The sequence below is a fragment of the Botrytis fragariae genome, assembly GCF_013461495.1.
Source record: "Botrytis fragariae strain BVB16 chromosome Unknown tig00000054, whole genome shotgun sequence".
In the NCBI taxonomy this organism is placed as follows: domain Eukaryota; kingdom Fungi; phylum Ascomycota; class Leotiomycetes; order Helotiales; family Sclerotiniaceae; genus Botrytis; species Botrytis fragariae.
Window position 1 is genome coordinate 484,790 of NW_023500993.1, and position 15,529 is coordinate 500,318.

Consider the following 15,529-nt stretch of genomic DNA (forward strand, 5'->3'; position numbering starts at 1 on the left):
TAAACGTGCATCAAGACCTTTTATAACCTGCAGGCTATTCGCGACACCTAAGGCCTCCGAGTCCATATTGAAAATATCTCAAAATTGACAGCAGAGAAACAACCATCATGTGTTCTTTGTCTCGCTTGGGAAGGCCGTGATGTTGGTAATTAGGGCTGTTATATTGACTCTGCTGTGCGGCAAAGTTTTTGCCAAATGTTGGATCAAGTAGCAAGAACCGCAAGAACTTTCTTCTGGACGGAGTGCCAAATATATTGAAAACAGTGTGATATGATGATCGAATAAAAAACATGAGCATATCTGGGTTCTAGGAGAGCAAGTAGATCTTAGTTGCCCTCTTCATGGAACCAAGACTAGGTCACATCTCCAAGACGAGTGAGAACACTAACAGGATTGATAACAGTATCTCCATATCTATGACTATACAGTTCATCATCTTGTTTGACGCATTGGCTGGTCAAGTGAGGCGTTGAGAATCTGCCACAGTGATATATGATGATTGTTCGCAATCTTGATGTCGTTACTGCATCTCTACATCTGGAGCAAAAAGTATTGCCGTCTAGTGCGAGTTGATGTCAAAGTGTGCAATAATCAATAATCCGAATTAACAATGAATTCGAATGGGTAAAATTAATTTTCAGCGTTTAATTTTGAAAGCATTGATATTTTGCACACATCGATGACGGTGACGGTGATATCAGGTCATTCTTATCGCCGCAACCTTGTCTTATCTGGGGAAACTCTGAACACCAGGTCAACATCCTTCAACATCTTCACCCTTCAAATCCACAACCATGCGAAACTTACCTGCCCTAGTCCGCGAGAAATTTAAAGCAGCTCAAGCTGCTGGCGATATCACCTATTTCCAGACTCAATTGACCATTTTGCATTGCAATTCGCTGCCGGTAAGAGCTCAATGTGGCTGTCCCTCAATTAGCTATACATACTGATTGTTACAGTTTCAACTGCGATATTCCCCAACGTTGGCACATAAACCTAAGGCCGACAAGCCCAAAGATCCCTCTCAGAAGCCGTTCAATCCATTTCTAAAACCGTCCCCGTCGTTGCTCGTAACAGAGTTTGGGTCGCACAACATCGTACTCAATAAATTTCCTGTCATACCGGACCATTTCATTCTTTCGACGAAAGAGTTCGAAGAACAGACACACTTATTGGAGGAAGCTGATCTTGAGGCGGCATATAATTGTTTAGAATTATACCATGCGGAAGGAGAAGAATTGTTTGGATTCTTCAATTCAGGGGAATACTCGGGAGCATCGCAGCCCCATAGACACATCCAATTTCTTCCAGTCGAATCGATGAGAACGGGACTAGAAAAAGAGTTGGAATGGTCTCCATTGGTCGACCGTCTCGTTGAAATGCCCGCGCCAGGTAATAATTGTTCTGTATCCTTTTGTATACATGGCTAATACTCATGCAGAGCTCCCATTTACATACTTCGCCGCGTCTTTCCCAAGCAGTGTTCAACCGTCAGATTTGCATGCAACCTACTTGAAATTGCATCAGAAAGCTTGCCAGCTGATGAAAACTACACCTTGTAAAGATCACAAGGAAGCGTCGCCCATCAGCTATAATTTGGGAATCACCAATAAATCTATGGTGTTATGTCCACGAACGTCGGAAGGTCTTGAGATCAAGGATACTGATGGCAAAATCGTCGGATCTGTTGCATTGAATGGCACTCTTCTAGCGGGTACACTACTAGTTAAGAGTGAGATTGAATGGGATGTTGTTCGTAAGGACGAGGGAATACTCGTTAATGTTCTCAAGGCAATAGGAGTACCTCTGCATAACACAGTTGATTCTCAACACACAAATTCTGAAAATCTCGACAAACCATTAGACGGGAAGATATAAAATAGATTTGATATAAGCTAAGATATCTGTTTATTAAGCTATAATCATAACACAAAGCCAGCCTAGCATTACCTTTTAAATTGGACGCCCAATCAACTGACTCTCGATCACTCGCTGGTATTGTTTTCGACGTCAAGTGGTTATCCAGACCCGCCGATTCACGAATGTATTGTGTCTCTCATTACTTGGGTAACCATTCTATCCGATATTATATTGAATTATGTCTTAGGCTTCGATTATTCTTCTTTTCAAATCTTGGTATAATCTTATACCTTCTTGTCATCATTCTTAAGCGCAATCCACCGTTTTCGACAAGTGGCATAACCAAAATGATATGATCCTCCATTATCATAGATATACTGAGCGACTTTTTTCCATTGAGGCTCTGAACCCTTACTCGTACTGCGCCCAAGCTTTTTCACGGCCTTGCTCAACAATTGTATCTAAAAACAAGTATTAGCCTCATTGTCCCCGAGAACTAAAGAATCTACACACATCATTGTCCGTCCATTTCGGCTGTCTCACTCGATCTTTCTTGTCTTTGGTTAACGTTCGAAATCGACCCCTGAGGGTGGATTCTGCAGCGGCAAAATTTCCATTGGATCGAATTGCCTTATATGACATACCCGCTTGTCTTGAGCGAATCAAAAAGTCGTTTTGTTCAAATCTAGTAAGAAGTGGCGTGTTCCCGATAGTTGACGAAGGTTTACCATCAAGAAGATCATTTTTCGGCGTAAGTGGTACATTGGAATGCTTGATTTCAAAGTCATTTTTAATAATTCTATGACTTCGAGTATTGCGAATTGCACTAATGGGAGTGCTAGCACTTGGGTGCCGATTTTCCACCGGCCTGTCTGTGGCTGTTTCATCTTCATCGAACCTCTTGGAGATTATATCATCGTTTCTGGCCGGTCTCGAACTTGGGAGCATGTGTCGAGAGCGTGATTGAGGGATGTGGTCTTCAGTTAACCCTTCAGCTGAAGGACTTGCGGTATAGTCCGAAGTACTTGTAACAACAGTGGACTCTGGTGAAAATGCCGAGGCTTGGCTCGATGCCCTGGTGGTGGTAGAGGCAGTGGAAGTAAAAGATGCACTAAGGTTCAACGCTCTAGGTTTGATCGTACTCGGAATGAAAGGAGCTGGCGGCCATTCACTCTCCTTTACCCACCCATCATTCCAAGTCTCCTCAAAATTCTCTAGCTCATCATCTTGTGGTCGAGGAAGGCCATGAGGAAAGATTGGAATGTACGATGCTACCATGCCATTCAAATGATCATTGATTTTATTCATAACATTGCCATTCTCAATCGACCACCAATCACCCAATATGCCGTCGTGCGTAACAGACCCTGAAGCAAGAGACTCGTATGTATCGAGTCTGTCTGTATTGGACTTGTGGACATCATCATAGTCTATACTTGGAGTTGTGTTGTCATTGCTGAAACGATCGGTGGTTGAAATATTGCCGGAGAAAGATCCGTGTCCCATTGATAATGGTGTCGAGGTCCTGCAATTTTGGAACGCTGTAAAACTTCCTCGGCCCTGGTCTATACCCATCTGGGTGTAATCTACCCCAAGTGTTGAATCTGGACCATAACCTTGCGTCATGTTAGGCGCTGGATGTAAAGGAATGGAATAAGAATGCGCTTTGGAAGGATGCCGTTGTGGATGTAATACTGCACATGTTGGCGTTTTTGGCGAACTGTTATTGCCTTCCCGGTTCTCAGAAATTGGCGTCGTATCTTGACAGAGCTCGCCACTTTCATTTTGAAACTGCTCAAAGTCAGTTCATGATAAGTCTTTGTCAGTCTCTGTCTACTTACCAGCGGAAAATTTCTGTGGTCTCGAAAGCTTTCAAATTTTTGCTCCCAGCCTTTCGCAGCCAGTGGGTTGACGACACTGAAAGCGTTGCTATCCATCTCGAATAATGGTTCTGGCGTTAAGGGGACTACACAATGATTTGTGAAATAGAATTCGATGCTGTTCGACATGATTCGGGGATCCGTGTGGTTTAACATCATTTCATTCTTGACCGCTATCTTATTGCTAAGTACGTTTGCGATACATACATCAACAACGAGATGCACTTAAACAAGTCGAATTACTCATTACTTCTGCATATGCTACACATGCAGGAATGATGTAGATACACCTAAAGAATAAGGCGGTCAAGCTACAAACTGGGCACTAGATTCTCTCCTTGCTATTTTGGTGAAGCGGCGAGAAACTTTTGGCAACCAACCAATATCTCTACCGGATAACGAGTGTTAATCTTTCCCCGCAAAGTTCTCAACCAGACACAAGAAGGGAAATATGAAGGAACGCTTACATTAGACGTCGTTATATATGATCCCATCCACAAGACAAGTGTTGATCAATATATGCAACAATCGTGAAAGCTATGGCCTTATGCTTTATATTTCATACATCGGGAAATAATAACATTGACTACAATGATCGGGCCGAGCGCGATTTCATTAGATTATCAACTTCCAGAGACTCCGAAGAAGGAAGCTCAGATCAGTGTCATGCCCTTGATTGCATTTTCTTTTACTTTTGTCATTGCTCTCTTCTTTACAATTCCAAAGGGCTTGAAAACGCTGCAAATATCTCATTATGCCCCGTAATTCAGATCATTTAATGCCTAATTCTCTTACTGCGCGTTTCCGTAGTAGTACCCACATACGTTCACCCTTTCTTGGTAACGAAGGAACCGGGACGGATACTTGCATACTTCCTACCGAACTCAGCGGCACAAACCCTTAGTAGTTGACAGAATCTGAAATTGTTTGACGTTTTGATCGTTATGATAATGAGAGCTAATACAAATGTTTGCCGCACTTTACTACTATCATCTATTTCTCCTGCCAATCCGCCACTAATACTACCCAAAACTGCCTTCGCACTGTCATCATCTCGCAAGTATGTCTAACTAGGAGGTATCTATAGAATGTTTCGAAAGGTGAATATTGCGCGAAGACTAAAGACTGCAAAAGTGTTAGTCGGCATAAGCCGGTGGCTTGTTACACAAGGACTTTCAGTTCCACTTTTTAAAGTCTACCTGCATAGGAACCTTTCCTGCCATGTTATGCAGAACCCTTTACACACTAGGCAATTGCATTTTGACAAGTCATTTCCGGCCAATATTTTCATTCTCCATATTATATGTGCTATACAAGACGATGGATGCCAGCCAAAGATCAGCAATCATTTACCTTAGCTAAAAAAGGACTATGATGGAGCCGCATCGCACCGTTACCTTGCAAGGATTGGTACAGACCCTTAGTTCTCCATTCACTGAGGGATTTATATCCATCATATCATCTGTCGTATTCGCAAACCTAGGCTAGTTGCTTAGTTTTGCCATCGGACTCGAAGCCACATTGCAATTTTTATTAAAGATATGTTTGGTTCAGAGAGTGGTCAATGGTCTAAGGATTTATTAGCTTCACGTGGCAAAAGGACAAACATTCCACGTGTGGTAGCTTTTACAGACTGACCAGGATCCCTTGTGCGGATGTTCGCATACACCAAGCGCACCCCTTTCTACACGGTGGAAGTTGCATGATTAACATTGCAACATCATTTTTCGGCGGATATTCGTTAGTGGAAAGCGCGGCTAACTTTTAATACTAATCGTTCATCTGTAGAAGTTTCTTGCACCAGAAGAGATTCATGCAAGATAGTGACTTGGCAAGGATTGGCACATCTGTTAGCTGCCACTATGGCCTTGTAAGTTTTGTGTTACCTGGTCACTTGGTGACGCGTGCCTCAATTTATTTCCATCGACGATGGTACCCGTCAAACTTGTTTCCTGGTCAGTTTTAACGACTACCTGGTCAGACTTGTAGAGAGGATACCTTCGCGAGTTCCCATTTCAAGCGTCAAACTCTGATCTACCAAGCATGATATTGAGAATATTATTATTCTCAAGCGCGTAGTTGCCGACCTTCTTATTACTCTTTAGATGATATGCATATGTTCCCCTGCGAGTTGTTCCAGCTAGGGGAAATCTGGAAATGATCCGGTACAACCTTGGGCAGATTAGAGGTTGAAGGTAGATAGCCAAAATGACAAATCATGGAAACATAATTGATTGCTTCTTTCAAATCAAACGGAACCAAGGATAAAAATGGATAAGAAAGGCGCGGATGATATCAATCGCTTCCCATAATATGGGAAGACATTCTATACCTCTGACAAAGATAGAAGTTCAAGTTTGCCGATACAACCACACTCAAATGCCGATATTCAACTACGCATCACATATCTTGAACAAATACCTTCCAAACGTGGCTTGGATAAGTAAGTATCAGACACCCTTTGCTACAACGTCGGAAAGTAGGAGAAAACCCGGGAAATCAAAGGGCATGAAATAGCCGGCAAATGGCTGTGCGATGCGCTTCGCAGCGTAGTTGATGGTAGGACAAGAAGGGATTGTGTGTAACACACTTTTGTCTCCTGGTTGTCTGGGTTGAGGCGTCGCCAAAGAGTTTATTCCGTTGCTAGGAGAGCTTTTTTTAAGTGAGCTCTGAGGATTACTGTCCATAGTTAGGTATCACCAGAGCTCAATGGTGTTCGCTAGATGAATCTGTAGAAAATTGAGATATACTACTATGAGCTTCGTGCACCTTAGCCATAACCATATCCACATCCATCTGTCAACCATAGCAGACCAAATCCTCTTTTCCACCTTGCCACATTCCGAGATACAAATCCCTACAATTTCTTAACAGCGGCCTGGGAACTTGGGACGACCCTCCACTTCGTCTGCTGCCTAGTGATTAGAAAATCGTGAAATATGAATAACTGACCTAATATCCATATCCCGCGCAAGTAACATGATGATTAACCATACATTTCCTCACTACATCTTCATCGTGAGATATTTCTCTGTTACCTTGAGCTTCCTAGCTCGAGCTCTTATTTCTTGTTTCAGTGTTATTCTTTTCGATTCTTCTTTCGGCTCTCTTCATCGATACTTGGTGGATAGGTAGGTAGTTAGTTAGCTGAGGTAGATAGATGAGTAGATTGAGAACACTGATACGCAATGAAAAGCGAGTAATTAATTCAAATCCAGCTATTCGAAATCTAAGCCACGCATCTCTCTCCATCTAGTACAGTTTGGGTTTTACACTTTCGTGTGCTTTCACTTGCTCTCGCTTTCACATTGCTGCATTATCTACCTTCATCTTAGCACCTCAGATCTTATTTCATATTGAAATTTCTCTCATTTACCAAAGTGAATATTCTATAATTACTTTAGTATCGACCCTTAACTACCTAGATAGTCAACTCATAGCTACAGCCAGCCATAGCTATATCATATATTAGCTGATTACTATTACATGTACCCCAAATTCCTCACACAATCTACCCTTTCATCGCAAGAACAATATTCCCACCCTTAAATCCAGTTCCCATCCCTCATACCCATACGGTTCTCAAAACTTTCCGGTGAACTCCCACTTCTGTTCTCTCTCATTTTCATAGCATTAACTTCATAATCGCCAGAGACAGTTCCATCATCATAATTCACTCCAACATTTTCTCTTCCGCTTCCTTTACTTAGATAATGATCACGATGTAAAGTCACCAATTCCACTGCGCCGCCATCTAATCCCCTATCTACATCCCATGCATTGTCTTCAGTTTCCTGTTCCTGCTGGGGTAAGTCATCATCATCTTCAGTCATACTCAACTCCATCATTTCCGCCATTCTTTCCGGAGATAGCAATCTATTCTTCAAAACTTCTCTCTTTTCTGGTGTTGGACTCCAAAGTCTTTCGATTATAGTTTCCTTGGCGGGAGAGGGAGTACGCCGCATCCACTCCGATTCTTTTACGGGCGAGGGTGTACGCCGCATCCACTCTGACTCGGTGAGGGAAAGTGTGCCTGTGTTATCGTCGCTCGCTGTGCTGATATATGATTTAACGGTGATGGAATCTTTTCTTGGGGGGTTTTCAATGGCGAGGTTTCGTCTATTGAATGCCTCAGCTTACGTATCGTGACGTTTGGAAGGGAAAAAGAAGGTTGTATCGTTGATGTTGAGATAATTCCTTGTCTCCTGGACTATTTGTCAAGATTGTTAGTACTGTTAGTACTGTGGTTTCATCCGAATTTGGACGAGGTAAGAAAAAATTGTGGTCAGGAATTAGACAGGAGAAAAATGAAATGGGTGCAATCAAATTGGAATCATACATCAGTTCTAGAAGGTGGTGGAGACAAAGCTGATAAACCTTCAAAATTATATTCCTCATCAAATTCGTTTTCTTCACCATCATCCTCGTATTCAATAGATATCTCAGAAACATCCGAGTCAATAGATACTGCAATTGCAGTTCCAATAACTGGCTCGGGAGATGGCTGATCTCTATCAATATAAGAAAGTAGAGAAGGAGTAACAGATGGTGCACGAGATGTTGCTGATGCACGGGAAGCTGCTGATGAAGTTCGACTTGGTATATCAGGTAACGGTCTAGTATTGTACTCACTAGCCAACCATTCATGTGGAGATGTCGATCCAGCTCCATCAATGGATAGCGCTGAAAATTTAGTAATTGGCATGATTTTTCTCTCGATATCTTTCTCTCCAGATGATGATATGTAAAAAGGATCGGGCTCCGTGGTGGAATCGGAAGAAACAATAAATGCATCTCTATGATCCTTCTTGGCCGTTAACAATGAATCTAGTTGATTTGTATCCAAGATTCGAGACATCCAAGGTTGTCTTTCGTCAGGATCATCAGGACTGCCGCTAAGATCGAATGGAGGGTAGGCAGCTCGGAGAGAGTCATGTACCTGATCGCTAGTATAAACTTTGCCCAAGTATTTTGTTGGAGTATGTGGTGATCCGGTTGGCTGGTCTGGTTGTGGTATAGTTTTACATGAGGCCATTAGATGCCTAGCCATAGCTGGGACCTGGGCTTCAAGAATTCTAGGATGGTTAGGAGGTATAAGATGCAACTTTTCCAGATGTTCCCAACTTCTGTAATGAAATTTGAATGTGACAAATGGATTTTCTTTCGCATCCTTCAAATGCCAATCGTAATATCTCGCATCTTGAGGTTTCTCTACAAGGCCATGAGTGGGCATACTGAATGAGATTAGCCAAGGACATTCGAGCAAACGCTTACACGAAATAAGCGTATACAGTGCGTTGTAAAACTTACATAACACCATACTTTGACTGATCTTTGTATTGCGCAAGCTGCGGGTTTCTTCTCTTGCGACCGCGAGCGCGAAAGACCTTAATCTCGATCAAACCACCATCATCCGCAGCAGCACAGTCTCCATCTTCCTGGCTGAAGAAAAATGGTCTGTATTCTGTACCGGGATTCTTGTAAGTTGTTTTACCTTCCTTGTAGTCCCATTCTACGCCTGGTTCGAACAATGCTCTCATAACTTGCCCGCTCGGTCGGTTCTTCGTATTTGTTCCCCAAGATGTAACGTGTCGGCCATTCATATATAATTTGAAGTAGAACCATGGACCTTGATCTGCGGCGCCGCCGACGTTATAACGTATGAAAAATCGAGATCCTATATAAGTATTAGATGTGCGCGCGCATTTCTTTCTTCACCTTGGGAGGCTTTTACCTGATGCCGATGGTATATACACAGAAATAATCGAGGACTGTCTACCAAGTAAACGATCGGCTTTGCTATCATTAGATTTAGTAGCTGGTGAGTGACCATGGCCTTCGAAAGCTTCTTTGTCCAATTTCGGTGATCGAAATGTGAATTGGGTACTTTCTGGATGCGGAAACTCTGGGTGCATCTTCAACTCCCACTGCGAAATTACGTGCAGCTTGATCCCTTTATGCGCCGGCATTTTGACGAAATTGCTAGAGATGGAATCTTGAGATTTGAAAATATTGAAGGTATTGAAATCGCACAGGGAGATTTACTTCACAGTACCATTTTTGATGCCCGAAATTGATGTGAATGGAGAATGAAGAAAGAAGTGAATGGGATGAACGAAACGACTGAATGAAAGTGTAAAAGGAAATGAGATTCTGAAAAGACGTATGATATCTTGAAGTAGAAGCTACTGTACTGTATGAAGAAGTAGCGAACTTCACCTTACTTAGCGGACGAGAACCAATCCTGAATATCACTCCAAACACGGATATTCAGACTTCTCTTCATTTTTCAACATTTTAATCTCATTTGATACTTGTAAGATGAGATTTGCAAATGCTAAAATGTGGAATTTTCATATCTCCTGCATTACCGTCACGAATCTCCCCAGTATATCCAGTATTTGAGGTGGAATACAAATGATGTAGCAAACATCCTAAGGGACAAGAATTTGAAATAGCCTTGCAAGAAGCTAATAAATTGCAAGCCTTCCTCAAGCAAAAAACATATTTCCCTTCTCTCACTTTTAACGGTATCGAGTACTGAACTATGAATCGGCTTCCGTCTATAAGACCGTCCTTGAGAGAAAAGGGGGAGTAAACCAGATACGCCGGAAGAAGGATCGTTCTTTTCCGTCTAAGCCGGGCCATGAATCAGTAAGACCAGTCTTTTCGATAGAGATGATACGTTGCTTCGGATTTTATGGCATCTAACCCTAATGCCAATATTGACGGACATATCATAATCACCTGCCAATCTTTCATGCTTGAGGCTGGCCATTTGGAACTTACACGCAACACGAGAAATATTCTTGCGTGACTGAGATGGCCCCCAGACAAAGTAGGAGATTCGAAATCTTCACCAACAGGACGTACGATGTCAGAGAATAATCAACATACCAACCCGGAAGTGCTACCCTGAATCCTTCGCCGAACTCTTGGGATGGACGTCAGTAGCCATTTTAACATTTGTCGCCCAAATAATAGGTACCAGAGATTCTTTTGCAATTACTGGCATTGATCATGATCGCTCCTAATGTACAACACCCCCCAAATCCTGCCTGTAAATCTCACTTCATTCCCAGCACTTTCTTGGTATCTTCTTCCTTGTCCAGCAACCCCAGATTTCTTACTACTCCTGCCTTCGGTGCATCGTCTCGGGGGTTTGCTTGTTCAGCTTTGTGATATGCGGCTTGAATTGCCATTGTTCTCGCATGCTAATCATAGAAAATGCTCGGTCAGTAAATAATTCTAGGGCTTGCTGTCGAACACCGCCAGTTCCGTGATGGATAAGTACCGACCTCCTTCTTGTGATGTAGGCACTCATAGTAATCCTCTAAGACCGGCGCGCACACCCTCTTTCCTGCATCACTCTCTGTAGAGGTGTTGACGACGTAACAAGCTAAGACTTCTTGCCAGAATGGAAAGCATCGGGAAGGACCTTGAAAGCAATTTGTTAGCCATTGAGTTCATTCCAAACACGGAACATCTGCCATCTGTCCCTAAGAATGATTTAAGACGTACCCCCACTAAGACCGTAACCAGATGCCATCTTTTGTGTTAGATTGTGAAATTTGGAGGGGTTGAGGTTGTAAATGTGATGTTCAATTACAGCATTGAATTAACGCTAACCATACAGGGGTAGTATGCACGTGTGCCTCTTATATTAGGCTTGAAAGCCACATAGTGGGAACGTTCTAGCTGCTGCTGTCCGACAGCTTGGTTTATTTAACACATCGAAAATCCAGTTCCTCACATTTGGGAATGCTCGACCAAAGGGTAGCAATGGCAAACCCAGATTTGGAACCTGCTATGGTTCTATGGCTTGCGATAGACTTTGCAACAAAATCAGATTTACGACTTCTACGAACTCTTGTGTCGCGATATCGAAACATTCTACGAAATGACCTTGTCTTCCGCATACTTCTTACCCATCTACCAGAAAGTTTGGAGTCTTCCAAATATGTGCCATTTATAGAGGATATTTTATCAGGTAAAATCATAGATGACTCGGAAGATACCATTATTTTGGACTCAATCAAAGGCATTAACCCCGCAGAAATCCATAAAAGGGTCAAGAAATTACATCTCCTTCCTCTACGATGGAAAGATGCGCCTTCGGATATTCTCGACGACCACCTCGTTATGTTTTTGATACAACGTGCATTACGAATTGACGAAAATACCGGCTTACTCAGTGAAGTTCCAACATTGTTGGCTCCTTTCTTATCATATTCATCATATCTACGAACCTGGACAATTTCCACCATTCTACCCCTCCTTCGTCTCAATTACGAATATCACTCAGGTACTCAACCAATACTCACCATACGCGAGTTTGAAGCTTTAGACGATGTTAAAGGAACAAAGTACTTGCTCTCAAAGACAGGAAAAGATTCAAACACATCGGGCGAGGAAAATCAATCCGTGGGGCGAGATTTGCGTGGACTGACTGGCCCGTGGCTTTATGGAGACAATAGATGGAAGCGAAGGAAAGTTCAGGATGATTCTACAGAGCAGTCACAAGCAGCAGTATCGTTAGAAAAGGCAGGCATTATAAACCATAAGTACGCTGGTTGGGAATTGGTATTTGCATGGGTCACTGCTGAAGCAGGTATATCTTGGACAACAGCCGTCAAGGCAGTTGAACAATGGGATGGGCCAGGAGACGTAGACTTGGGGGGATTTGAGGATGGAACGGAATGGTTAGATGAAGAGGATCAACGCCATTTAGAACAACGATATGCAAAAGCTGCTCTTGCGACAGCTTACCTCATCCCTGAAAGCTCCATCGAAGCATTGGAAGGTGTTCATCGAATTCTTTCCAGAATTCTTACATTACTTGATATGGATAAGATGCCTACATTGGAAGCAGCAGCTGCTATACTGACTCCTATACCCACCTTTGAGGAAAGTTATTTGTACCGAAAGAATGCAAAACATCTTCGAAACAATCATTTAGAAGAGAAAAATACTTTGACGAATCCAAATGAATCATCCATTAATTTACTTAAAGCATTACTGGTTAGTGCATATCTCCTCACAAGAGGAGGAGAGGGGTGTACTGTTAAGAGAGCTGGAGAGCTCGCTTTACTCCAAGATGAGCGTGAGCAAATGATGGCATTTAGGGGATTCATCTCCTCGTTTGGTCATCGTTCTGGCTCTGATGATCGCTTCTGGATCAAAATGAGGAATGAGCTGTTATGGTTACGAGATTGGGGAGCTGAAGAGTTTGAGGACACCATCGATCCGAGTCAGGGAAGGGGTGTTTTTGGTCGAATCCACAAAGAATCAATTGAGGTCGAAGCCTTCAAATTACTTCTCGTAAATGCCCGTATGTACCGTATCTACTTCTACCCTGCCCCTTCGATTGTTGACAATTTTCTCATTTAGGATATACTCTTGCTCGATCTATCTATGAAACTCCAGCAGAAAAGCCTATCCCAGAAGAGTATTTGCAACACGCCATCTTTACTGCAGCCGAGAATGCCTACGATAATGCCACAAATCCTAACAAGTCAAGAGGTGGAGTTAAAAAATGTGATGAAATGTAAGTCTTTCTTTTCCTTTATATATTGGGACCACATGTCAGTTTTTGTTCTCCCTTCAATCACCATTCATGGGACGAAAGAAGAAGATTCTCCACGCACCTACGATTTCATACAGAATTTGCTAACTCGCGTGTAAGTCTCAATGCATTTCCAGATACAATAAATGGCCATCCTCGAGCTCAAGAATTACGCAATCTTATTCAAGTAACAGATGAAATAGGCCGTTACAGTTTGGTGTTGAAACAAGGACAGCCATTCAAACCAGTCAGCCTACGAGTCAATCCTGATCCTTTGTCAATCTTGAACAAGATACTTGAACAGAACGACAAAAGCTATACACAAATCAACGATTTTGTACGTATGGCTAGAGAAATGGCCAAGGCCGGTTTAACCATACCAATCCCAGACGGATATCCAACCACTCCTGATTTGAAATTAAAGATTGCCGAAAAACGTGTTATCAGTATGTGTATTGATATGGCTCTTGCGGAAGACGATTTTGAAACAGCTTATTCTTACGTTGTCACTCGTCTTAAGGCTGTTGGTCGTCAAGCACATACACGCATGCCAGAACTTGAGCGCAGAAATACGGGATGTATTGGTCAACGCCCACCTAGACCAATTGATGATTGGTCATGGCGTGCAGCTTTACAAGCTGGCAAATATCGTAAAAACTCCCAAACTACACGAGCTACTCATCTCGGTAATACTAGTGGAAACCCAGAGATTAGGCATCTCCAACAGAGAATGGATTGCTTGGCTCAAGCTCTACGATTGGCGCCACGGGATACTTTGCAAGAGGTTCTAAATGCATATCGTAGATGTGAGGAAGAGCTTGAAACAATGATCAAGGAAGAGGCAGAACAAGAAGAAGCTTGGGACGAGAAAGCCGATGATAAGAACATGCCAGGCGGTTATGCTGCTACACCGGCTCGAAAATATTCCAACGCCAGAACCCCTCGAAGAAACAAGAATGAAGAGGCACCTGTGTCATTTTTCGATCTTTCAAAAGAAAGTATCACTCGTGCTCAAACAGGGTTATCAGCACTATCAATGTTCAGAGGAAAGTCACAACGTGCGGAAACGATGGGTGAGAGCCATAATGTTCCCATGCAAGCAGAAGTTCCCGGACCGGCTGCAGATCTTACTAGATCTTCAAGTGGACGAACATCATTACGGAAGAGAGACCAACTTCGTAATGCTGCCGTAGGTACTTTGGCTGGTGGAATTGGTTGGTTGATCAACGCGCCGCCTGTTAATGCTAATGCTACATCATCTGAACGCGGAAGTGTCCATTCAAGGAATTCTAGTGGAAGTACTAGTAGAAGTCACGAGGTTTCTGCAGTAGAAGATAGCAAGCAGGAAGATGAGGAAATTACTTGGGATGATGAGGATGCTTGGTAAATAAAATGGGTGGTTCGGTTCTTTTGTAGATATGTAACATATTGGGACTTTGGGATGGTTTCATACCTACACATACACAGGCGCTATGGTTCATGAGGCCACGAAAAATCACCAAGAGCTGGATGGGATGGTCTGGTTGGAAAATGGGAGTATTATTTTTAATCTTTCTAATTTGCTCTGTACTTTATTTCACCGAGAGCAATTGATATATTCATGACTCACCTCACTTAGTGCACATAATTTATATAGCTAGCGGTTCATATTATGATGTTGATTAAAACTTGTAGTTCATTTGCGTATGAGTTTGTCAAAGTCATTTTCTTGCAGTGTCCTGCGCCAAAGCTGACGCGGTCGATAATCTTGTGCCTTTCATTGTCGAGCCCGTTGAATTGGACAGCGGTAGCAAGCTTACCACAATCATTTTACGCAATGAAGTGGTCTTTCTGGTGAGTACCTGTCGATGGTTCAAAAAGTGACCAATTGGGGATGCGAGATATGGAGCACATAAGAGGATTGCAGAAAATGGAATCCGTCTCATACCATAATATCAATTTTTTCACATTGCATAACAACTTGCATATGGTGCGCAGAAGCTTTATCGGGACATACCTAGCTTCTTTGTCAAGACAGCCTTCACACCAGTTTAACATTTACAGATACCACTATTGTTGGAAGGAAAACTTTAATTCCTATTTTTGGAATGATGTTATCCACAGATAAAAACAATGATAGTGTCTGCAACACTATGAACAACCATCACCAACCCCGAACTGTTGAAATTGATACCATCGTCCTTCTTGGAGTAAATTTGATCACCACCGCCTACGCAACATAGTG

The 15,529-nt window shown here is 42.6% G+C and overlaps 5 protein-coding genes across 5 annotated transcripts; 2 read left to right on the forward strand and 3 right to left on the reverse strand.

The window, feature by feature from the left end:
* Nucleotides 1-794: 794 nt before the first annotated feature.
* Bfra_004916 (putative ap4a phosphorylase ii protein) lies at nt 795-1,878 on the forward strand (the record flags this gene model as incomplete). The annotated part of the gene is made up of 3 exons (XM_037335307.1): nt 795-905; nt 960-1,392; nt 1,442-1,878. The coding sequence occupies 3 exons, from the start codon at nt 795-797 to the stop codon at nt 1,876-1,878; spliced, it is 981 nt and encodes a 326-aa protein (XP_037192402.1).
* A 266-nt stretch (nt 1,879-2,144) lies between these two features.
* Nucleotides 2,145-3,869, reverse strand: Bfra_004917 (uncharacterized protein; the record flags this gene model as incomplete). The annotated part of the gene is made up of 3 exons (XM_037335308.1): nt 2,145-2,321; nt 2,374-3,651; nt 3,702-3,869. 3 exons carry the CDS (start codon nt 3,867-3,869, stop codon nt 2,145-2,147), a joined length of 1,623 nt encoding a protein of 540 aa, XP_037192403.1.
* Nucleotides 3,870-7,285: 3,416 nt separating this feature from the next.
* On the reverse strand, nt 7,286-9,709 carry Bfra_004918 (uncharacterized protein; the record flags this gene model as incomplete). The annotated part of the gene is made up of 5 exons (XM_037335309.1): nt 7,286-7,859; nt 7,881-7,945; nt 8,080-8,974; nt 9,051-9,417; nt 9,475-9,709. The coding sequence occupies 5 exons, from the start codon at nt 9,707-9,709 to the stop codon at nt 7,286-7,288; spliced, it is 2,136 nt and encodes a 711-aa protein (XP_037192404.1).
* Nucleotides 9,710-10,807: 1,098 nt separating this feature from the next.
* Nucleotides 10,808-11,289, reverse strand: Bfra_004919 (putative nadh:ubiquinone oxidoreductase subunit protein; the record flags this gene model as incomplete). The annotated part of the gene is made up of 3 exons (XM_037335310.1): nt 10,808-10,954; nt 11,039-11,178; nt 11,262-11,289. The coding sequence occupies 3 exons, from the start codon at nt 11,287-11,289 to the stop codon at nt 10,808-10,810; spliced, it is 315 nt and encodes a 104-aa protein (XP_037192405.1).
* Nucleotides 11,290-11,522: 233 nt separating this feature from the next.
* Nucleotides 11,523-14,692, forward strand: Bfra_004920 (putative secretory pathway protein sec39 protein; the record flags this gene model as incomplete). The annotated part of the gene is made up of 3 exons (XM_037335311.1): nt 11,523-13,071; nt 13,131-13,287; nt 13,426-14,692. 3 exons carry the CDS (start codon nt 11,523-11,525, stop codon nt 14,690-14,692), a joined length of 2,973 nt encoding a protein of 990 aa, XP_037192406.1.
* Between the last annotated feature and the right edge of the window lie 837 nt (nt 14,693-15,529).